At 48.2% G+C, this 24,320-nt stretch overlaps 1 protein-coding gene across 12 annotated transcripts in view; it reads right to left on the reverse strand.

Annotated features, from left to right (window-relative positions):
* The window catches only part of OPA1 (OPA1 mitochondrial dynamin like GTPase), a 143,449-nt gene that overhangs the window by 118,657 nt on the left and 472 nt on the right, over window positions 1–24,320 (reverse strand). For all 12 annotated transcript variants that reach the window (XM_044288769.1, XM_044288767.1, XM_044288762.1 and 9 more), the window contains exons 2-3: window positions 6,081–6,387; window positions 2,030–2,126 (exon numbers count right to left, since the gene is read on the reverse strand). In XM_044288769.1, coding sequence (XP_044144704.1) covers window positions 2,030–2,126; window positions 6,081–6,387 — 404 coding nt within the window. The remainder of the gene's footprint in view (window positions 1–2,029; window positions 2,127–6,080; window positions 6,388–24,320) is intronic.

Here is a 24,320-nt window from a genome sequence, read left to right on the forward strand (position 1 = left end):
AGCCCAGCACTGAGCCCGGTGACATACCAGGCTTCACATCACTATGCTGAGCAGAGATTTCCTCCCAGCACTGAGCCCTGTGACATACCAGGCTTCACATCACTATGCTGAGCGGAGATTTCCACCCAGCACTGAGCCCAGTGACATACCAGGCTTCACATCACTATGCTGAGCGGAGATTTCCACCCAGCACTGAGCCCAGTGACATACCAGGCTTCACATCACTATGCTGAGCGGAGATTTCCTCCCAGCACTGAGCCCGGTGACATACCAGGCTTCACATCACTATGCTGAGCGGAGATTTCCTCCCAGCACTGAGCCCGGTGACATACCAGGCTTCACATCACTATGCTGAGCGGAGATTTCCACCCAGCACTGAGCCCAGTGACATACCAGGCTTCACATCACTATGCTGAGCGGAGATTTCCACCCAGCACTGAGCCTGGTGACATACCAGGCTTCACATCACTATGCTGAGCGGAGATTTCCACCCAGCACTGAGCTTGGTGACATACCAGGCTTCACATCACTATGCTGAGCGGAGATTTCCGCCCAGCACTGAGCTCGGTGACATACCAGGCTTCACATCCCTATGCTGAGCAGAGATTTCCGCCCAGAACTGAGCCCGGTGACATACCAGGCTTCATATCACTATGCTGAGCGGAGATTTCAGCCCAGCACTGAGCCCGGTGACATACCAGGCTTCACATCACTATGCTGAGCAGAGATTTCCTCCCAGCACTGAGCCCAGTGACATACCAGGCTTCACATCACTATGCTGAGCAGAGATTTCCTCCCAGCACTGAGCCCAGTGACATACCAGGCTTCACATCACTATGCTGAGCGGAGATTTCCACCCAGCACTGAGCCCAGTGACATACCAGGCTTCACATCACTATGCTGAGCGGAGATTTCCACCCAGCACTGAGCCCGGTGACATACCAGGCTTCACATCACTATGCTGAGCAGAGATTTCCACCCAGCACTGAGCCCAGTGACATACCAGGCTTCACATCACTATGCCGAGCAGAGATTTCCGCCCAGCACTGAGCCTGGTGACATACCAGGCTTCACATCACTATGCTGAGCGGAGATTTCCACCCAGCACTGAGCCAGGTGACATACCAGGCTTCACATCACTATGCTGAGTGGAGATTTCCACCCAGCACTGAGCCCGGTAACGTCACCGACACAGATTTGTGTCCTCTAGCGCTGCCGGGGGCTACTTTGAATAGCACCTGCCTCCAAAACAGCCTATGGCAGCGCTATATAGACCACCATCTGTGCCAGTGACATCACCGGACTCCCTGCTAGGTGGAAATGTCCGCTTAGCATAGTGACATGAAGTCTGGTACGTCACCAGCACAGTATATCCAGGTTCAGCCCTGAACCCGGAGAACACCTTTAACATGCGAGTTTCATTTTACTTGCTCATCGTGTCAAATTTAGTCTGTTGCAAATCCAAGGCGAAAATGTCGCCACTTCCTTATGGTCTGTTGTGGATTTTGCTCCTGCAGAACTGGGGTAAATCCACAGCGGACTTGCTATGTTTGGCAGTACTCCTACTGTACCCCTCACATGGCGATTTCCCCCTTAGGGTCCATCCACAGGTCCGCAAAACACGGACATCGGCGATATGTGTTCCGCATTTTGCGGACCGCACATCACCGGCACTTAATAGAAAATGCCTTATCTTGTCCGCAATTGCGGACAAGAATAGGACTAGTTCTATGTTTTTCGGGATAGGAAATGCGGACCCGGAAGTGCGGACGTGTGAATGGACCCTTACTGAACCTCTCATGTAGTCCTTTGCAGAAATCCCAATAATTGCTACATACCCCTGTTAATTGCACTCTCCTTAATCATCTCTGTCTTGTACCTTCCTCTAAATGTCGCGTCTTCCATTTCTAATGATTTTTGCTGGTTATCCAATAAAAGGTATCACTACCAAAAAACTTCCATATTTGTTAACACAAAAGTATTAAACATCACATACTCCTTGCTACTAAAAAACCCACAGGGTACCTACCAAAATTAATATGCTCATCCAAGTCCCATACAAAATCCGGCACAATCCATTTGTATTCACTGAGATCCGGGAACATCTCTCTCCACTGGTCGTACGTCTGAAAGATGAAACCAAGAAGCACATAATAAACCTGACAATCCATTCAAGGTGACAGCATGTCCAAGTGTTCTGCCGGACCCACTCCTCTGAAGAGCAGGTGAAGAAAACACTGTACATTTATAGGGCAATATATTAACACAAATATATCTAAAATGGCTGTTATTGTGTGTATTATGTATTTTATTTTTTATGACACCATATTGAGCCTATATAATAAAGCAGTATGAACAAAAAACAGCAAATCTAGCTTCTTGTTTTCATGTTTGTCACCGTGAAGTATATCTGACATAACTTCATTCTGCAGATCGGTACGATTACAGTGAAACCAAATTGATATGATTTATTTTATGGTTTTCTACTTTTGCATAATAAAAATACCCATAGCACTTATATGCTAAAGGAATATTGAATGTGGCATCTAAAGTGTTAAAGAGGTGCTCCCCATCTAAACATCTGTGGCTTATTGCTAGGATATGCCAAAAATGTCAGATCAGAGCGGGTCCCATAGGTGGGAGTCCTATTCTGGTGCAGTCCTTCACTTTGGAGGACCTGTTCTCGAGGAAGGAGCTGGTCCTGGAGGTGGGACCTGCACCTGACATCTGTGGCATATTCTAGTTTCATGCCACGCATACTTGGATGAGAATATCCCTAGTAAATGGCCAGGACCTGAAGTTAAATCTGTGGCTTTAGATTACGACACAACAAAAAGGCAGAAGCCTAGCCTATGGCCCCTTAGTCGTATAAACATGTATGCTGCAGGATGCGACATTGGAACAGGAAGACAACAAAGCTCAGATATTCTCTTTGGGCGTGGAAATACTATTTAATTTAATTTTACAACTAAGGCGGGCACCACACGACAGGTACCGATAATTGCCGGACCGCACCTCCGTTTCAAGTGCCAAGTCCAGGGGTGGGCCATGGTTTAGCCTGCATGTGTAATAGCACCCTAATATAGGTCACTTCAGTTTGGAAGGAGGTAGGTAAAATGTCACAAATGTTTTACACCCTATGAAAGTCAATGACATGGAAACCTGACAATTTAGGGTCTTTAAATGGGTTGTGTAGGATCATAACACCGATGACCTATCCTCAGGATAGGTCATCAATATCAGATCGGTGGGGGTCCGACCTGGCGTCCCCGACAATCAGCTGTTTGAAGAGGCCATTGTTTCCCAGCACTCCGTCTAGACTGCAGCAGTGGTGCAGTGTACTGACAGTTTCCGTTCTCATTCACTTGAATGGCATGATGTAATTGCACTGCACAAGAGCTACACATGATGCAGACAAACAATGAAGAGGACAAAGTGCTAACATGGGCACTGTGGGCTCTGGAAACAGATCATTGGGGTTCTGGGTATTCGACCCCCTGCGATCTGCTATTGACCTATACTTAGGATGGGCCATCGGTCTCATGAAATGACACAACACCTTTAAAGTGAGTGTCCACCAATAAGCCTCTTCAAGGGAATGGGCAGTGGGTGCAGAAGACACCTGAGCAACTGGCGAAACATGTCGGAGGGCAGTGCAGGAGGGACACTTCTTGAGGGTTATAAGAAAATAGCAAATGTAACTATAGTAGCTAGTGACAGATCTATAAGAGAGGGGGATGGAACTAGCGCGCAATTACTGCTACAGCATCAACACTGCGCAAACTGACAAAGCAAAAAAGAAAGCGACACCTGATAGTTTAAGGGCTCATGCACACAAACACATTTTCTTTCTGCTTCCGTTCATTTTTTTTTTTGCAGACCGTATGCGGAACCATTTACCTTAATGGGTCCGCAAAAACAACGGAAGGTACTCCGTGTGCATTCCGTTTCCGTATTTCCGTTCCGTAAAAAAATAGTGCATGTCCTGCTATTGTCCGCAAATCACGGTCCGAGGCACCATTCAAGTCAATGGGTCCGCACAAAATACGGAACGCACCCGGAACACATCCAGTTATCATCTGTATTTCATCCGTATTTTACAGGATCCATACTGTAGAAATGGTATGCCCAGCCCATATTGCTCATGTGTTTGGTGATTAATAAGTTACTTTTTTCCGTTTCCGATCCGCAAAAAACAGATCGCATACGGAAACTAATACAGATATGTTTTGTGGAATAACGGAATGGAAGAAGACTTAAATCAGAGAAAAAAAAAAAAAAAAACTCAGATACGGAACAATGTATCCGTAAAAAACGGGCCGCAAAACAACAACGGTCGTGTGCATGAGCCCTTAATCTGATTTATTTGGTCTAATTGAGACATTTTACAAACTCACTATTAACAGTTGTTTTATTATTAGTTAAAATAGACATATGTTACAATAAGGCAATTACTAGTCTAAATGACTACTTGTAAATAAATAGTTAAAAAGTGACTTTACAAATGCCTAGGGCCCTCTGCTTTGTAGGAAACCAGTATTGCAACTTGTCCAGCCCACCCAAACCAGTCCTACCTGTCAAGCATGGTGGTAAAAGTGCCTATCCCGCTTATAATGGAGTGCGGTGAACGGCACATGTGCCAGAATTCTGGTGTGTTTTCATAAGTGAATCCACCCCAATGTCTTATCATATCACTGTGTGATTTACACCCCTGAGATATCCGCTAAAATTATTCCAGACGAAAATACATGCATCAAGCCAAAACCTTGACGGTGAATGTGCAGTAACTGCGGACAGTTCTTCTCTTATCCAACCCGAAAAATGCCCTCCCAAATGCCAATGAGCAGATTGCATGACGACACACACAAACCATTATTTCCAGAGAATATTGGAAAGTTAAAGAGGTTTTCTAGGACTTCCTGACGACCTATTCTCAGGACAAGTAATCAATATCAGATGGGTGCACTCCGATTCACATCTCCATCGATCAGCTGTTGCCACAAGCACTTGGAGCTACACAGCTCCCTACAGTGGTCGTGCCTGGTTACTGCAATACTGCTCTCATTAAAGGGTTTCTACCACCTGATTTTGACATAATTAGGTCTCAGACACTAGCGATCTGCTAGTGTCTGATCTACCTAACAATGCTATTTTCAGACCTTTGTGTGGATCCATTTCACAAAAAAACTAACTTTTATTGATATGCTAATGAGCCTCTAGGTGCTATGGGGGCGTCTTTTCAGCACCTGGAGGCTCGGTCTACTCACACTGTATGCCGCCCCGCTCGTCCGTCAAGCCCGCCCATCTCCTCTAGAATGCCATCCTCCATCCTAGCCAGCGGACAAATTCTTGCGCGTGCGCCGTGTGCGTCTATATTCGGCGCAGGGACACGGTGGGCGGCATACAGTGCGAGTAGACGGAGCCTCTAGGTGCTGAAAAGGCGCCCCCATAGCACCTAGAGGCTCATTAGCATATCAATTAAAAAATCGTTTTTTAGTGAAACGGATCCACACAAAAGTCTGAAAATAGCATTGTTAGGTAGATCAGACACTAGCAGATCACTAGTGTCTGAGACCTAATTAGGTCAAAATCAGGTGGTAGAAACCCTTTAAATTAAATGGGTCTCAGCTGCAGTAACCAAGCACGACCACTACACAGTGTATGGCGCTGTGTAGATCTGGCATTAGTGCTTGAGAAAATAGGTGATCGATGAGGGTGTAAGGAGTGAGACCCCACAGATCTGATCCCGATGTCCAATCCTAAGGATAGGTCGTTAATAAACAAATCCTGGAAAACCTGTTTTATTTAGGGTCCATTCACACGACCGCAATACACCCGGCCGGCACCCCCATAGAACTGCCTATTCTTCTCCGCAATTGCGGACAAGAATAGAACACGTTCTATTTTTTTCGGAGCCGAGGACCACATAGAACACTGTGTGCTGTCTGCATCTCTTCCAGCCCCATAGAGAATGAAAGGGTCCGGATCCGTTCCGCAACATTGCGGAACCGGACCCATTCTACGGACGTGTGAATGGACCCTTATCCAAACAGGGCAAGAGAAAAATTCAACCTACTTACCTTTTTAGCGGTATATCCGCCACCCACAGCCGATCCTAACACAAGGTAGCGGAGCTTTAAAAGCCTAGCTGCCAGCCTAGCTACCCAGAAGTTGCGCTGAGTCTGATAAGCCAGACTGACAGGTAAAAGCCTGCTCCTCTGTAGCGGGAGGCGAGACAAGGAAGAGTAGCATCGTCCTGAGGAACTGGGTAAAGGCCGCCGAATGTTCACTCTTGGAAAGCGATGATCTGTGTGAGCAGAAAGCTTCTGGAATGGGGACTTGGCTTCTTTTACCACATGTTTATTCGTCAGCCCTCTGCACACAATGCTGGGAAATAAAAGAAAAATTCGACATTGTTAAATGAGAAAAAAGTTTATTTTTTACTTTTTAACCAGCTTTAAGGGTACCTTTTTATTACTTTGCCCCGTATCTTCACACTGCGGAGCGTATCCTATGCACTAATCCTGCAGGAGGGTCTAACCCCAGTACTAGCGCCTGGGAAAGTGATGGGACATAGCCTTTCTTCACTCTTACACAGCTCCGCCAGGCCTCGGCAGTGGGGAAGAACATCCATATCACATCAGTCCTGTAAATGACCCTCTGCTACTGACCGATGAAAACAGCCCGCAGAAGGGCTGGGCGGGCAATCTCCAGACTAGAACTGGCAATGGGGAAAAGGGAGCTTCCAAGCGATAATATAAATTGTACATAACTGGGGTCATTTATCAAACTGGTGTATAGTAGAACTGGTTTAGGTGCCCATAGCAACCAATTACATTCCAACTTTCATTTTCCAAAGGAGATGTCAAAAATGAGAGGTGGAATCTGATTGGTTGCTATAGGCAACTAAGCCAGTTCTACCTTACACCAGTTTGATATGTTTACAGGTGCAGCAAACCTAACACTTATAAGGCCCCTTTCACACTGGCGAGATTTCCGCACGGGTGCAATGTGTGAGGTGAACGCATTGCACCCGCACTGAATCTGGACCCATTCAATTCAATGGGGCTGTGCAGATGAGCGCTGATTTTCACTTGTGCGTTATGTGAAAATCCCTGCATGTTCTATATTCTGCGTTTTTAATGCAACGCAGGCCCCATAGAAGTTAATGGGGCTGCATGAAAATTGCAAGCATCCGCAAGCAAGTGCGGATGCAATGCGTTTTTTCACGGATAGTTGCTAAGGAGACGAGGGATGAGCAACCCCGGTCCCATTTACTTTATTATTTTCCATTATAACATGGTTATAAGGGAAAATAATAGCATTCTTTAATTCAGAATGCATAGTAAAATGTCCATTGAGGGGTTAAAAAAATAAAAAATATATAACTCACCACATCCACTTGACGCGCAGCAGGGCTCGTCTTCTTTCTTCTTCTTCTTGCAGGACCTGGCTGGAAAAGGACCTTCGGTGACGTCATCCAAAGGTCCTTTTGCAGGTCCTGAAAGAAGAAGCAACAAGACAATGACGGCTGTGCGATCAAGTGGATGAGGTGAGTTACATTTATTTTATTTTTTTAACCCCTCAATCCACATTATACTATGCATTCTGTATTAAGAATGCTACTATTTTCCTTTATAACCATGTTATAAGGGAAAGTAATAAAATGAATAGAACACCTAACCCAAAGCCGAACTTTAGTGAAGAGATCCGTGTTCGGGTCTGGGTACCACAATCAGTTTTTTCTCACACGCGTTCAAAACGCATTGCACTCGTGCGGAAAAAACTGAACATTGGAACGCAATCGCATACAAAACTCACCCCACTCGCAGGCAAATTCCCACGATTTTTCCGCGACGCACCCGCATCCTATCCGGCCCTCACACGCGACGCCCGTGTGAAAGAGGCCTAATACTCCACCCCCGTACTATAGTTAGTTTGCACAGTGATAAATTTGGTGTAAAACTAATTAACATAGCTACTTTTCAAAACTGGAGTGGTGTAAAAAAGCAAAAACTTGAATTTTATGTTGCTCAAAATTTTGATAAATTAACCCCAATGCAGCACCTTGGAAAAATGCGGTATTTAGATTTGTTTTACACATTCAAGTCAAAATGGTAAAAAAAAAAAAAAAAAAAAAAAAAAAACAGGAAGTTTTATAGTAACTGGTATTCATCAAGAAATACCGGGACCAAAGGGATGCAAATGAGCTCTGTGGCAAAACTAACCTCGCCACTGGGTTTTGGAGGGGCCCGTTTGCCAGCCACTTGCGTCAGAATTATGGCCCATAGCCAGGCTTGCGGTCGGTCAAATATGACTTCCATAATTTATGGGGATATGTGGGGTTTTGAGGCGTTTTCTGTATTTTGGGAAAAATGTGTGTTTTCTGCCTGTGAGTGATTAAGTTAATTGTGTTTGTTTTTTTGTTGTTTTATAAATCTTTATTACAATTTTTCAATTCTTACAATTTTTTTTACAAAAACCATCTTGTTTTTACATAATAGCATAAATTATTTACCCATCATTATTTTCCCTCCTCCCCACCCATATTACTTCTTACCGTCCTCCCTCCATTGCCCTCCCGCCCAGGCTGGAGCCTGGGCGGGAGGAGGAGCATGCGTGCGCACCCCTCTTCCGGCGCTCGAGCTCCCAGCCCGATGCGAGTACGCTCTGACCCGATGCAAGACGCCGCTATGCTGCCGCTTTGATGCCGCCCTGACCCTGGCTCTGGGGGCCCTTGCTCTGAGGCTGCGCCAGTCATATTGGTGCTGTCCGGATCAGGGCCGTTCTAAGTATAGCCGTGAAGCCACCCTTGTCTCTACCCTGGACCTCGCCCGTCTACTTTCCTGCCGCCTGTGCCGCTATGTTTCCTGCTGGCTCCTTCATCCCTCCGCGTGTGGTGCAAACGTGTAGAGGCCCTCTGTCTTGGGAATTGAGAGCGGAGTGGAACAGCATACTGACAGCGTGGTGAGAAGATAGATGCTTTTTTTTATTTCACCTGAGGAATTTTGGTTTCCTAAATTGGTTACTGCAGTGAGTGAGGGTGTGGACTGGGGGGTTAGAGGGGGGCCATGATAGCAGGTCCTAAATACGCAGGAGGGATTTGAATGGCCCCCCCTCCTCTTCTATATAGAAGGCACCCCGAATTACAAGAGATGGAAGATAATCGATAAACAATGTACTAATACAGACTAACACGTACTAATTTAAACAACTTTTTGGGGACTGCCAAGGACCTAGGGGTCACTAACCCTCTGAAAAAAGAGGCAAAATAATCTGCTATAAAGGAGTTGGTTCCAATTCGTCCCAGGGCTTAATTGTCCATGGTCGGGACGGTAGGAAATCAAATACTAGTATAGCACGCTAATACTATTTCTGAGGAAGTATCTAAATAACATAAATAATTTGGAGACTGTTTCTAACCCCTGTGAACTAATAACTTGGAACTGTTGCTGCTACTAACTGAAGAGCTTTTGGGGCTCTTAATTGCACTATATTACTAACAAGCACGGGCGGATTGTTAATGTATAATTGCTTGCTGATACATGAAAGGTTGTTGATTAAAGTGTATGATATAGAGTTATTGATATACTATTGTAGTGGGAATATGAACAGTCTCCCCCTGTGCGCTATTTGGATAGGAATTGTCCCTCTCCGTTTTTTGTTTTTTTTCTGAGAATACATTTGCTAGTTCGGGGAGGAGAAAGGGGGCGAAGTGGGGCAATGGAGAGACAGGGCACAGGCAAAAGGGCAACTGGAGTTGAACACTACGGTTTCCCCAGTGCCTAAAAGAAATGAGAAATCCAAGCAGTTGCTCCTGACTGGTATGCGTGGACACAGCCCTGTTAGGAAAAAAAAAAAAAAAAAGAGGATGGGTTATTGGACCAGGAGGGGGAGCTGTCCTTGGATGGAAACTCGGAAGTGGTGTTGGTAGGGGAGGGCCCTCAGTCTGGGGAGAGAGGTGGCGGGCAGTCTGATGAGGCTGAAAGAAAAAGAGCCACTTTGGAACAGGCTCCTAGCCTGCAAGATATATTTCAGGAAATTAAAAAATGTAATATGGCGATACGGGACCTCTCTCTTCAGACTGGAAATATTAGGGAATCAGTGGGACTCCTTAGGGCGGATCTACAAGACTATAAGGACAGACTGACAGAAGTAGAGAAAAGAACATCAGAAGTGGAGGATACAGTGCAGATAGTGGTTAAAGAGAAAAATAGGTTAATGGCAGAAAACAAGGAAATAAAAAATAAATTAACCCAGTTAGAAAATAGGGCTAGATGGTTAACTTTGAGATGTCTGGGGATTCCAGAGGGAGCAGAGGGGCAAGACCCTTGTAATTTTATACAAGAGTGGTTGAAAGAACAACTAGGTCATATTTCTGAATATAAGAGCTTTGTAGAGAGCGCTTATAGAGTGCCGGCAAAGATACCTCCTCCAGGTACAAGACCGAGGGTAATGATTTTGAATCTGCTCTCGGTCAGGGACAGGGAGGAGATATTGCGCAGCGCAAGAAGGAAAGGGAGGTTGGAATATGCAGGTACAACAGTTATGATATTTCCCAACTATGCAAAAGAAACGGTAAATGAAAGAAGCCGGTCCATGGATGTGAAAAAAATATTGCGGTCAAAGAATGTTAAATATTCAATTATGTTTCTGGCTAAGCTGAGAGTTGAATGGGAAAGTAAGTCGTGGCTTTTTGAGACAGCAGAAGCTGCGGGAGAATGGGTTAAGGAAAAGCTAAAGGGCTGAGCGGTGGGCTGGGATGTATGGGGTGCTGTGAGGGGGAATGCTAGTTTAGAGAACCAGGACTCAAGTTTCCTGGATCATTTATGAGGGAGGGGTGAGGTATGCCGGTTGTTGTGTTTTTTTTTTTTTTTTCCTCGTCCGCCCCCCTCTTGTCCCCCTCCCCTACCTCCGTTGTGCTCTCCTCCCCCCCTTCCTGCCTCAATATCCCCGACTCTTCAATAAAAATGGGGGTCCCTTATACTCTGGTAATTGATAGGATTATGAATCAAAAATATGAGAATTATCTCATGAAATATCAGGGGGCTGAGTAGGGGCTCCAAGAGAGTTGCGTTTTTTGATGCAATACATAGATCTCTTCCCGCAATAGTTTGCCTGCAGGAAACACACTTGACGAAGGAGACTAGGGAGGGGATAGTTAGACCATGGATGCAATACGCTTTTCACTCAGTGTACTCAACATATGCGAGAGGAGTAAGTTTATTAATACATCGGGACATAGATATAACAATAGTGAAAGCTACTATAGACAAGGAGGGCTGCTATGTACTGTTGGATTGTATTCTGGAAGGTAGAGCGTGGCTATTAGCAAGTGTGTACATACCGCCACCTTTTAAAATCGACGTCCTATTAAAGATTCACGATATTGCACTTAAGGCAGGGGATAAATCACTGTTGGTGGTTGGAGATTTCAATAATGTTATGGATGCTAGAATAGATAGATATCACTAAAGAGTTGGGTTGGATTGACATTTGGAGGGTTATGCACCCTAATTCACGGAAATACTTGTGTTTTTAAAAGACTCACAGGAGTCTATCACGGATTGATTTATTTTTTACAAATGAGAAAGGTTCACTGGAAATTGAAGGGGTGAAATACGGGCAACGGGGTGTTTCGGACCATAATTCAATTATTAAAAATATTAAAACACGAAAAATAAAAAAAAGAGGGATGAACATTAGTATAGGATGGATAAATATGATGGATACACACGATAAGATTTTGCGAGAGATGAGAGTTTTTTGTGATGAACGAGGGATCAACGACAGTCAATATAGCATGGGAGGCCGCTAAGGCTTTTATTAGAGGGATTATTAAAAAGTATACAGGGCTATATAAGAAAGGAATTAGGGAGAAAATAACAAAATTAGAAGGAGAGGCGGAAAAAAAAGAAAAAAAATATATAGCAAACCCTACTGACCAAAACTACATTTTCTGGACAGAGAAGGCCTCAGAATTAAAAGATCAACTGTTCCTATTGGCAGAACAACAAAAAGTATGTAAGGGATAATTATATCCATGCACATATCCCTGGGAGAAAATTAGCGGACCTGGTAGCGACCCAAACAAAAAAGAATAAGTATATCAATTGTATAATGGATGAAACAGGACACAAAAATACTGAGCAATCAGCTAAAATAGAGCTACTCCAAAAATACTTTACTGATATATATATAGAAGCAAGATAAATAAAAACCCAGAACAAATACAAGAGTTTTTGGATAAAAACGAGATTTTTGTATAACTTACCAGTAAAATCTCTTTCTCGCTCTTTCCTTGGGGGACACAGAAGACCTTGGGTATAGCTCATCTCCATAGGAGGCGTGACACTAAGTGAAAACTGTTAAGCCCCTCCTCCACAGCTATACCCTCAGCCTGGAGAGAGAGACTGCCAGTTGCGTGTCCAAGCAGTGAGAAAAGGCAAAGTCCAACAAGGAACCAACAAGCCAACTACCCAACGGGTAACAAAAACTCGGAAAACGCACAGAGAAAAAACAATGAATGGGTGGGTGCTGTGTCCCCCAAGGAAAGAGCGAGAAAGAGATTTTACTGGTAAGTTATACAAAAATCTCGTTTTCTCGCCCAGTTTCCTTGGGGGACACAGAAGACCTTGGGACGTTCAAAAGCAGTCCAAAAGGGGGAGGGACCACAGCACCAAGGTGAAGCACCCGAAAGGCATCAATGAACCGCCGCCTGCAAACCCCGGCGGGGCAAGGCAGCAGCTGCCAAAGTCAGAGTATGCACCCTGTAGAACTCAGCAAGACGTGCAAGGCAGACCTGTGGCCGCCGTGCCCAAATGCACGGCCGAAGCCTAATGCCTCCGGCCCAGGAGGCACCGACCGCTCTGGTGAAAGGAACGTGACACCAAAGACAGAATCCTGCCCTCGGTGCGGTAACCTCAGCAATAGCCAATCTGATCAAGCGGAGGAAAACCACCCTGGAGTCTATCAACCCTATGCACAGACCTCCTGGAAACCCAAGAGGCCGAACGTCTGCAAGAGTCGGAGATCTCCAAGTAAAAAAACGGCAAGGCCCAAACAACGTCCAAATAGGTAAGGCGGTGAAACGAAAAGCAAACACCACCTTCAGAAGGAAGGAAGGAAGGAAGGAAGGAAGAAACAGGATGCAGAACAGCCCTGTCCTGGAAAAGACAGAAAGCTCGTAACAAAAAAAGGGGCCATACCGGCACCCGTCAGAGACACGACTGAAACGGAACACAACCGTACAGGACAGAAGGGGTAGAGAGAACTCCTGTAACGGCTCCAAGGACAAGATTGGAGCGCCGAGAGCTCAGGATATAGTCCCCAGGGCGGTACCGAAGGACAGTACAGAGGAACCAAAGAGCCACTCCGAGGAAGAAGGCCTTGGCAGGCCCAGAGGCCGGGAACGCTGGAAGAGGAAGAACAGCGCCGACACTTGACACCTCAAGTAGAAGACAGAACCATGGGGAAAGAACTTCAGAGTGGGGAATGCACAGCTTCCCACAGAACCCCAGACAAAAAAAACCTAAGTCTTACGACAGATCCTGGACGAGACACAGCCACGAGTGGACAGCAGCGAACCCGCTGGAGTCGCCTGGCAAGCAGGCGAAAACCCAATGTGAACAGGCGCAGACCAGTAACACGGGCAGAAGGGTCGACAAAAAACTAGCCCCGTCGGCCCTTGAACAACGTCGTCCCGTATCCACCCGAATGGGGGAGCAGAAGGACAGATGGAAAGAACCCAAAGGATCCACCAGATGCCAGGAGAAGGCAGGCTAAAGTCCATGCTGATGTAACCACGTTGTACAGCCCCGGTGTGGGATCAAAGGACAATCTGGACCGAAAAGGTAGTCCCCCCCAAGTTATCGAGAAGGTAAATCTACATCAGGACCATCGTCTTAGAATGGGCCACGCAATCTGCACTCAGCGGGAGGACAGAACGCGGTAGACTCTGTAAATAGGCACACAGCAAATACAGCCAGCGTGAACAAGGGAGACAGTACGAGGCCAAAAGGAACACCGGAACCATCCACATGAACAACCATGCTCACCCCAGAGGGGAGGACACTGAAAATACAGCCTCCGAAGTCTGGCGGGAAGCCACATCGGAGTGATCTGTATAGAGCGGGAGCCAAACAAAGCCGGCGAAACAAGGCAGTCGAAACAGAGGCCGACATAACACCCTCCAACCGAAAGGAGGAGGAGTGGGCAACAGGGAAGCCATAGGACAGCTCAAAAGCAGAACCCGCTACACTGTGAGACGCCCGGTCCACCGCCTCGCAGAAGGCGAATACCTTGAAGAACCCAAGGCGGAGGTCCTCTGGACCTGGGTAATCCAGCACCCAAGAGAAGTTGGGTGACCGTCCCGAGAAGAGCAGTCCGAACCCGGTAGCAGATCAGACAGAAGCGTAGAGGCGCCAAGAGGAAGGACTCGTAGCACCCTGCATCCGAAGAGGAGGAAATTGCGGCAGGCAAGGGAACCGCAGTCCTGCCAGAGCCAATGAAGAATTCGAGAGGCGCTGCAGACAACAGCACTCTCGACCATGTGACCACTAGCGCAGGGAAGCAATGCCGCAGAAGGACGCAAAGGGCATGCATCTAGGACCCACGAACACTCCCTGGAATGAAAGGCCAACTAAATGAATGAGCACCACCCAGCTCGGTGCAGCAGAGAGAAATAGAGCCTGTCCGGTCAGGAGGACAGAATGAACGCCCTAGGGACGAGTGCAAGGCTGGCGGCAAGCACCGTCTCCCAAGAAACAAAGGTATGCCGCAGGAAGCAGGTGAGGCATACGTACGAGCAGCCCCGTAAGCAGCGAGAAGGCCAACCCACCTAGAAAAAAGGGGGGCTCGTCCCAGAGCGCCACAGCATGTACGGAATTGCAAAGTGCAACCTGAAAGGGAGTTATGCACAAACCTAGTGTAGCATGCGATGGAACGCAATCAGTCCACCCCGAAAGGGGGGAAATTGTACCCGGCCAACCGCAGTCGGCAAGAGTGCAAAGACCCGTCCCAAAAGGGAGTGATGCCTAAGGCCGTACCTACTTCAGAGAAGCAGGACATACCCTATAAACCAGCAGGAACGCAGGAGGTCCACCTAGTGAAAGGGGAACATGCACAGGGGTATCCTAGCATTAAATGAGTGTGCAATAAAACACCCAACACTGAACTCAGCGAGAGAGTAACTACTCTGCCAATGAAAGGGGAACATGTACAAGTCCAGCACAGCCATATAAGGACAGCCGTGAATCCCAAAAGCGTGCCACATTCTGCCCTTGAAGTGAGAGGTGGTCACGCACAAGGCCAGCACCGTATCCAATGGAAGTGCAAGCGTTTCATCCATGTTAGAGGGCCATTCTCATGGCCAGCAATGTATCCGGTGAGAGTGTAGCACACCGCCCAGAAAAAAGGGGGTAAAGCACATGGCCAGCATCTCCTCCAGGGAGAGTGCGAGCACACCGCCATGCATGGGAGTCATACACATGGCCCGCAACGTACTGGCGAGAGACAAACACAGTCACTAAGAATGCGTGCATGTCGCCTGAGGAAGGAAGGCATGCCCCTGGCTGGCAGCGAATCCAGCAAGAGTGCGTACACCGCCTACGGAAGAGGGGTCATGCATATGGCCGACAGGGGATCCAGCGAGAGTGCAAGCACCCTGCCATGTATGGGGTACATGCACGTGGCCAGCAACGTACCTGCGAGGAAACACCCAAAGACAGAGGGATGTATGTATGCTGCCTGAGGGAAGGAGGCATACCTAAGGCCGGCAGGGAATCCAATGAGAGTGCAGCATACCGCCTAAGAAATGGCCGGCAGCGAAACCAGTGAGAGTGCAGCATAATAACATAGTACATAAGTACATCATAGCACATCAGCGAGAGTGCAGCATTCCGCCTATGGAAGGGGGTCGTGCACATAGCCAGTACCGTATCCGGTGAAAGTGCAGTATTCTGCCTAAAAAAGGGGGTCATGCACATGATCGGCAACAGATCCAGTGAGAGTGCTGCGTTCCGCCCAAGAAGGGGGTCACGCACATGGCCGGCAGCGAATCCAGTGAGTGCAGCGTTCCGCCCACGGAAGGGGGTCACGCACATGGCCGGCAGCAAATCCAGAGAGTGCAGCGTTCCGCTTATGGAAGGGGGTCGTGCACACGGCCAGCACCGTATCCGGTGAAGGTGCAGCATTCCGCCTAAGAAGGGGGTCATGCAGATGGCCAGCCAGGGAGAGTGCAGTAGCCCGCCTAGGAGGGGGGGGATGCACATGGCAGGCACCATAACTGGAGAGATGATGAATGCTGCCTACAGAAGGGCCGAATGCACTTGGCCCGCGCCGTATCCTGGAAGAGGCAAGAAAACCGCCAAAAGGGGAAATGCCCTAGCGACGCAGGCTGGGAGCGCAACACCATGCCGCCTGTGGAAAGAGGTCATGCAGACATGCAGCATTACTGATGAGGCTGCAGCGTCCTGCGCAGCCCAATAGAAATCATGATCTATTATTATTTATTTAATTATTATAATTTTTTTTTTTTTTATTATTTTTATTATTTAAACTCAGCCTCTGAGGCTAAAGGGGAGCCACCATATAGGGGCCCTGAGAGACAGGAGAAAAAAGGGGGGCCAACTATACAGACCCATCTTTGGGAGCCGGCCTGCACCCAAAGGGTTAACAGGGATCCGGCCTGGAGGGCGGCGTGCGATCCCCTGGGGGCGGAGGAACCTCCAGGCGGGAAAAATTCGCGCCTGGAGAAGTTCCCGCCCCCTCCACCAGAGGCCGGAATATTGCGGCCTAGCAGGCCGCGAAGCCGGGGGCTAAATTGCGGCGCCCGGCCCGTCATACCGCCGGGACCTGAGGCGGAACGGCGCTTCAAACCGGCCGCGGGAGCCCACCCCGCGGGCCGGTCGGGATTGCGGCCCAGCAGGCCGAAGCCTGGGACCAAATTAGCGGAGCCCCGCCGACCGGCACCTGCTGGGGCATAGCCCAATGCCGGCCGCGGGAGCCCACCCCGCCGGCCAGAAGAGACAGGGGCCCGGAATGGCGGTTTGCCGGCCGCGGGAGTCCACCCAGCCGGCCGGAAGAGACAGGGACCCGGAATGGAGACAGAGGCCGGAATGTGGGTTTGCCGGCCGCGGGAGCCCATCCCGCCGCCAGAAGAGACAGGAGGGCCGGAATGGCGGCTCGCTGGCCGCGGGAGCCCACCCCGCCGGCCGGAAGAGTAAGGGGGCCTGGAATGGCGGCCCGCCGCGGGAGCCGCGGAGCCTAAAATCTTTTGCGGCGCCCGGGCCGCACCGGAATATTAGTGCTGACCGGACCGGTGCCCGTGATGGGTCAGGGGCAGCAAGGCGCGGGCCCTCTGGCCCTGAAGCAGTGGCCGGTAAGAGGGAGGGGGACCCTGAGACCGGGTTTGTGAGGGTGGGAAGCCTGCATAACCCCTCCGTCAGGGGCAGCTAGGTGCGAACCTCTACAGCTCCCCAGGCATTCTTCTTGCAGGGAGAAGGGTGCCAATGTCCTATGGAGGGGAGGAGAGGGAGCAGAATGTCGCCCTGTGGCAGCCAGGGGCCAGCCTAGGGCTAGCAGGGACAAAAGGGTCCAGAGGCCCTGTCAGTAGGAGAGGGGGGGGGGGGGGGGGACGTAGGGCTGGAGAAGCCAATCTCTCACCATAGCCGTCTTCACCCTCGGTCCGTTCCAGCAGGGTCGCCCCTTCAGCTACTGGCACCGTAGTGGCAGGACGCTGGAAGAGGGACTTGGCGTGCGGGCGACCCTTGTGCTGGCGGGATGTAGGGGAGCTGGGCTGCCCTGATCCACCTTGCCTTCTGTGGGGGAGGCAGCAGTGCGGAAAACCGGCACTGGCGCAGCTCGACCCCGGGAGAAACAGAGAGGTCTAGTGCGTCTCTGTTGTCCCTGATGTTCTGGAACAAAAAGAAAAGAAAAAAGTAAAAATCAAAAATTAAAACAAGGAGAAAACAGCCCTGCAGAGCAGGGAGTGTCTTGCCTCCTTGGACACTAAGCTAAAAACTGGCAGTCTCTCTCTCCAGGCTGAGGGTATAGCTGTGGAGGAGGGGCTTAACAGTTTTCACTTAGTGTCACGCCTCCTATGGAGATGAGCTATACCCAAGGTCTTCTGTGTCCCCCAAGGAAACTGGGCGAGAAATCGTGATTTCGAGGTTAACAACTGATCAATGCAAGTCTCTGGAAGCTCCATTAACCCCTGTAGAAGTGCATCAGATGTTAAAGGGGATAACAAAGAACAAAGCCCCAGGCATGGATGGCATCCCGTTCGAGGTGTACGTTCAATATAAAGAAATATTAATTTGAAAAACTTCTTAAAGTCTGGGAGTCAGCGAAGCAGGTGGGAAAACTTCCAGACTCTATGCGGGAAGCCCCGATTACACTTATCCAGATGCCAGGTAAGGACCCCGCCCTGATGGACTCGTATCATCCTATTTCACTGATCACTACAGATAATACGATATTAGCTAAGATTCTGGCAAATAGGCTTAGGAGTGTGATCCCGGTGATTGTTCACGAGGACCAGTCGGGATTCATGTTGGGCAAAACCACCACAGAGAATATTATGAGATATTTTGTGAACACCCAGTTTGAACCCACCAATTGCGGAGAACGATTGATAGTAACTATAGACGCCTCAAAGGCTTTTGACACGATAGAATGGCCCTTCCTGTTTAATACAATGAAGAAAATGGGATTTGGGGACTATTTTGTTACATGGGTAAAACTATTGTATATGGAAATGTCTGCAAGGGTGATAGTAAATGGAGAACATTCAGGTAGTATACCAATCGGCAGGGGAGTTAGACAGGGATGTCCCCTCTCCCCCCTGCTTTTTGCAATAGCTATTGAACCCCTTGCAGACATGATCAGACAGGATCCAGGAATCGAGGGGTTTAGATACCATACTCATGAGGGAAAAAATTGCCTTATATGCGGACGATATTATGCTATTTGTGGGTTCATATGGATCACTAAATAGGATATTTCAGGTATTCGAGCAGTTTGGTGGATATTCAGGACTCAGTATTAACTGGTCTAAGGGCCCTTTCACACTTGCGTTGTCCGGATCCGGCATAGGAGTTCCGTCGTCGGGGCTCTATGCCGGAAGAATCCTGATCAGTTTTATCCTAATGCATTCTGAATGGAGAGAAATCCGTTCAGGATGCATCAGGATGTCTTCAGTTCGGGAACGGAACGTTTTTTGGCCGGAGAAAATACCGCAGCATGTTAATAGCGTCCTGGCTGCCATAGTAACACTGAACGCATTTTGAAGACGGATCCGTCTTCAAATGCTTTCAGTACACTTGCGTTTTTCCGGATCCGGCGTGTAATTCCGGCAAGTGGAGTACACGCCGTATCCGGACAACGCAAGTGTGAAAGGGCCCTTAATCAGCATGTATCCCGATTGACCCCCTGAACGATTTTAGAGAGGGACAGTTGGAAATTAAGAGGATGCATGAACCTGTTAAATATTTGGGAATCCAGATTACTCCGGATCCCAAGGATTACGTGAGATTAAACATGATTCCGAAAATTCTGGAAATTAAGAAAAAAAATTGAGGTTTGCAAAAGACTGAACATATTGATGGCAGGACGTATTTTACTGATTAAGATGTGCGTATTACCTGCACTAAACTATATACTGTGGAATACACCAGTGATAATCCCCCAAAAATACTTTAAAATAATAACTAGTTTATTGACCGATTTAATATGGCGAGGCAAAAAAACGAGGATAAAGGCACAAATATTGTGTATTCAGGAGAGGGAGGGCGGACTGTCCGTACCAGATATGGAACTTTTCTTCAGGGCAGGGATTATAAAAAACATGATAACATGGAGTAATTAGCAAAATTACAAAAATTTTATAACAGGGATGAATAAAAGACTGGAGAAATACAATATCTTTCAGGCTGTGGAAACGGGCATTTTCACCCAACAGGGAGGTAAATATAGACCTTTGATTCGGTTGATGGCCAAGAGCTGGTAAAAGAACTATGGTCCCAAACCGGGTTATATGTAGACACCGTATTGTGGGATAATATTGGCCTTACAGAACTAGAGACAATAGATCAGAATATTTGGTGGAAATAGGGAATATATTAACTGGGACAGGTATGGGAAGCAGCGGATATAATACCTTATGAAGAGCTAAAAAGGAAATATCAACTGAAAAATACAGGGTTGAGGTTTTAATATTTACAACTAAAACACGCATTGCATAAGATGATCGGGAAAGGTACACAAATTGCTACTTTGTCACAGCCTTTGGAGAATATTATTGAATTAAGACCCGGCAAGAAACTGATTTCAAGAATATATCAATGTTTGTCACACCAAAAGAATAATAGAAGAGCAGTCGATACAAATGGCAGGGTATTTTGGAACCGATGCGGCAAGATTTTTGGGACTCAGCCATACAGGCAAAGAATAGGGTCTCAAAGAACTTCTCCTATAGAATATTCCAATTTAATATAATGTATCGTCTTTACTACTCTCCTAAAAAGTTAATGAAGTATTATGGCTCTAAAGTCTTTACTTGTCAAAAGTGTGGAGAGATAGGGGCGGACGATACACATATATTATGGACATGTATAAAAATTCTAAACTACTGGGTGAAGATAATTGAAAAAATAGAGGAATATCACCAGTTCATAGTACCTAGACATTTTGAGGAATGTATTTTAGGGGTGCTGGATAATGTCGAAGGGCCTCAACATAGGGAAATTGCAGCTAAACTATTGTTTCAAGCCAGGAAATGTATAGTTGGGCACTGGGGGGGGGGGATTGAGACCCCCGCAGTTAAAGGAAACCTGTCACCAGGATTTTGCGCATAGAGCTGGGGACATGGGCTGCTAGATGGCCACTAGCACATCTGCAGTACCCAGGTCCCATAGCTCTCTGCGCTTTTATTGTGTTAAAAAAAAGTTTTGAGTGATATGCAAATTAGAGCTGGAGCGCCGAAAACTCGCGATGCACGAGCTAGCGCATGCGTAGTTCGTTCCCTGTGCTGATGCCAGTACAGGGAATGAACATGATGCCGACACTGCGCATGCGCTAGCTCGTGCATCACGAGATTTCGGCGCTCCAGCTCTGTGACGTCAGCCAGCAAGGAGGAGATTCGGAGGACGCGGGGCGGTGCTGGGCTCCTTTCCGCTTGACTCATATCAGGTAATTTGCATATCACTCAAAACTGTTTTTTAACACAATAAAAGCGCAGAGAGCTATGGGACCTGGGTATTGCAGATGTGCTAGTGGCCATCTAGCAGCCCATGTCCCCAGCTCTATGCGCAAAATCCTGGTGACAGGTTTCCTTTAAAGAATGGGAGAACCGCACAAGGATGTCGCTAGCTAGCGAGGAGTTTCACTTGACTGGGTTGAAGAAAAAACATAGATTTGCCGGGCTGTGGTGGAGGTGGTTGAGGGGATGGGGGGGGGAAGGTGAGAATAAGGAGAAACTGAGGGGTGGTGGTGGGGGGGAGGGGCAATGGAGGGAGGACGGTAATTGTGTTTTTTAATTGTATCACAGGCAGAGCCCATTGTATTTTGTTGATTGCGTCACAGACAATGCCTATTGTATTTTGTTAATTGTATCACAGGCAGAGGGGAGTTTGTGTACATTAGCTGGGAGGTTCTAACTGTACAATACTGTGTTGATTGTCTGTTGTGACTTTGTGTCCCGTGCTCCACAAGGTCCACATGGGTGGTAACCTTGTGGGGAAAACTGTATATAAGAAATGCCTTTGTGCTCACTAAAGAGACCTGCTTTACCCCTTCATGAAGTCTTGGCTCATGTTTGGGGGATGGGATAACTACACTCTTGGGGGTTGCTATATCACAATACTCCCCTGAGTATAAGCTCTTGTAAGAGCTTGTTCATGGTTCCTGCTCTCTGGATTTAGGAGAGGTTCTCCCACTGGAAGCTGAAGCCCGGTTTTGGGTCTAGTGTGGGTGGAGGACGGCGAGACCCCAACCAAGCTGCGTCGGTTCGTGGGGTCTGTGGTGGTAGTTACGGTGTCAAGCGGAGTGCTTGGAGCCCTTGGGAAGCACTAGGAGCATCCATCAACGGAGGTACCCAGTCGGGGTGCTAGGAGATCCGTTACATGCTCCTAACAAGTTTAACCAGGGCTGTAGTAGCTTCTATAAGGTGTCATAGGAGCAAGGAAAGCCACACGCGCTCAAGCGTCACCTAGCCTTAACCTCCACATGTGCCCGAGCGCCACCTAGCCTTAACCGCCACATGTGCCCGAGCGCCACCTAGCCTTAACCGCCACATGTGCCCGAGCGCCACCTAGCCTTAACCGCCACATGTGCCCGAGCGCCACCTAGCCTTAACCGCCACATGTCCTCAAGTGTCACCTAGCCTTACCTCCACATGTCCTCAAGTGTCACCTAGCTTTACCTCCGCATGTGCTCAAGTGTCACCTAGCCTTACCTCTACACATGCTCAAGGGTCACCTAGCCTTACCTCCACGTGTCCTCAAGTGTCACCTAGCCTTACCTCTACACATGCTCAAGTGTCACCTAGCCTTACCTCTACACATGCTCAAGTGTCACCTAGCCTTACCTCCACGTGTCCTCAAGTGTCACCTAGCCTTACCTCCACGTGTGCCAAGCGTCACCTAGCCTTACCTCCACGTGTCCTCAAGTGTCATCTAGCCTTACCTCCACGTGTGCCAAGCGTCACCTAGCCTTACCTCCACGTGTCCTCAAGTGTCATCTAGCCTTACCTCCACGTGTGCCAAGCGTCACCTAGCCTTACCTCCACGTGTCCTCAAGTGTCACCTAGCCTTACCTCCACGTGTCCTCAAGTGTCACCTAGCCTTACCTCCACGTGTCCTCAAGTGTCACCTAGCCTTACCTCCACGTGTCCTCAAGTGTCACCTAGCTTTACCTCTACACGTGCTCAAGTGTCATCTAGCCTTACCTCCACATGTGCCAAGCGTCACCTAGCCTTACCTCCACATGTCCTCAAGTGTCACCTAGCTTTACCTCCGCATGTGCTCAAGTGTCACCTAGCCTTACCTCTACACGTGCTCAAGGGTCACCTAGCCTTACCTCCACGTGTCCTCAAGTGTCACCTAGCCTTACCTCTACACATGCTCAAGTGTCACCTAGCCTTACCTCTACACATGCTCAAGTGTCACCTAGCCTTACCTCCACGTGTCCTCAAGTGTCACCTAGCCTTACCTCCACGTGTGCCAAGCGTCACCTAGCCTTACCTCCACATGTCCTCAAGTGTCACCTAGCCTTACCTCTACACATGCTCAAGTGTCACCTAGCCTTACCTCCACGTGTCCTCAAGTGTCACCTAGCCTTACCTCCACGTGTGCCAAGCGTCACCTAGCCTTACCTCCACATGTCCTCAAGTGTCACCTAGCCTTACCTCCACGTGTGCCAAGCGTCACCTAGCCTTACCTCCACGTATCCTCAAGTGTCACCTAGCCTTACCTCCACATGTCCTCAAGTGTCACCTAGCCTTACCTCCACATGTCCTCAAGTGTCACCTAGCCTTACCTCCACATGTCCTCAAGTGTCACCTAGCCTTACCTCCACATGTCCTCAAGTGTCACCTAGCCTTACCTCCACATGTCCTCAAGTGTCACCTAGCCTTACCTCCACATGTCCTCAAGTGTCACCTAGCCTTACCTCCACATGTCCTCAAGTGTCACCTAGCCTTACCTCCACATGTCCTCAAGTGTCACCTAGCCTTACCTCCACATGTCCTCAAGTGTCACCTAGCCTTACCTCCACATGTCCTCAAGTGTCACCTAGCCTTACCTCCACATGTCCTCAAGTGTCACCTAGCCTTACCTCCACATGTCCTCAAGTGTCACCTAGCCTTACCTCCACATGTCCTCAAGTGTCACCTAGCCTTACCTCCACATGTCCTCAAGTGTCACCTAGCCTTACCTCCACATGTCCTCAAGTGTCACCTAGCCTTACCTCCACATGTCCTCAAGTGTCACCTAGCCTTACCTCCACATGTCCTCAAGTGTCACCTAGCCTTACCTCCACATGTCCTCAAGTGTCACCTAGCCTTACCTCTACACGTGCTCAAGTGTCACCTAGCCTTACCTCTACACATGCTCAAGTGTCACCTAGCCTTACCTCTACACATGCTCAAGTGTCACCTAGCCTTACCTCCACATGTCCTCAAGTGTCACCTAGCCTTACCTCCACACGTGTTTTACTCACTATGAAAGTACGTTGGTGGAAGACACTACAATAGATGGGATTCAGGTCAGGAAATAATGGCGGATGTACCCAGGATCTACAGCAGCATACAGGACCCAGGGTGA

The sequence above is a fragment of the Bufo gargarizans genome, chromosome 4 (genome assembly GCF_014858855.1).
Source record: "Bufo gargarizans isolate SCDJY-AF-19 chromosome 4, ASM1485885v1, whole genome shotgun sequence".
NCBI classification, from domain to species: Eukaryota; Metazoa; Chordata; class Amphibia; order Anura; family Bufonidae; genus Bufo; species Bufo gargarizans.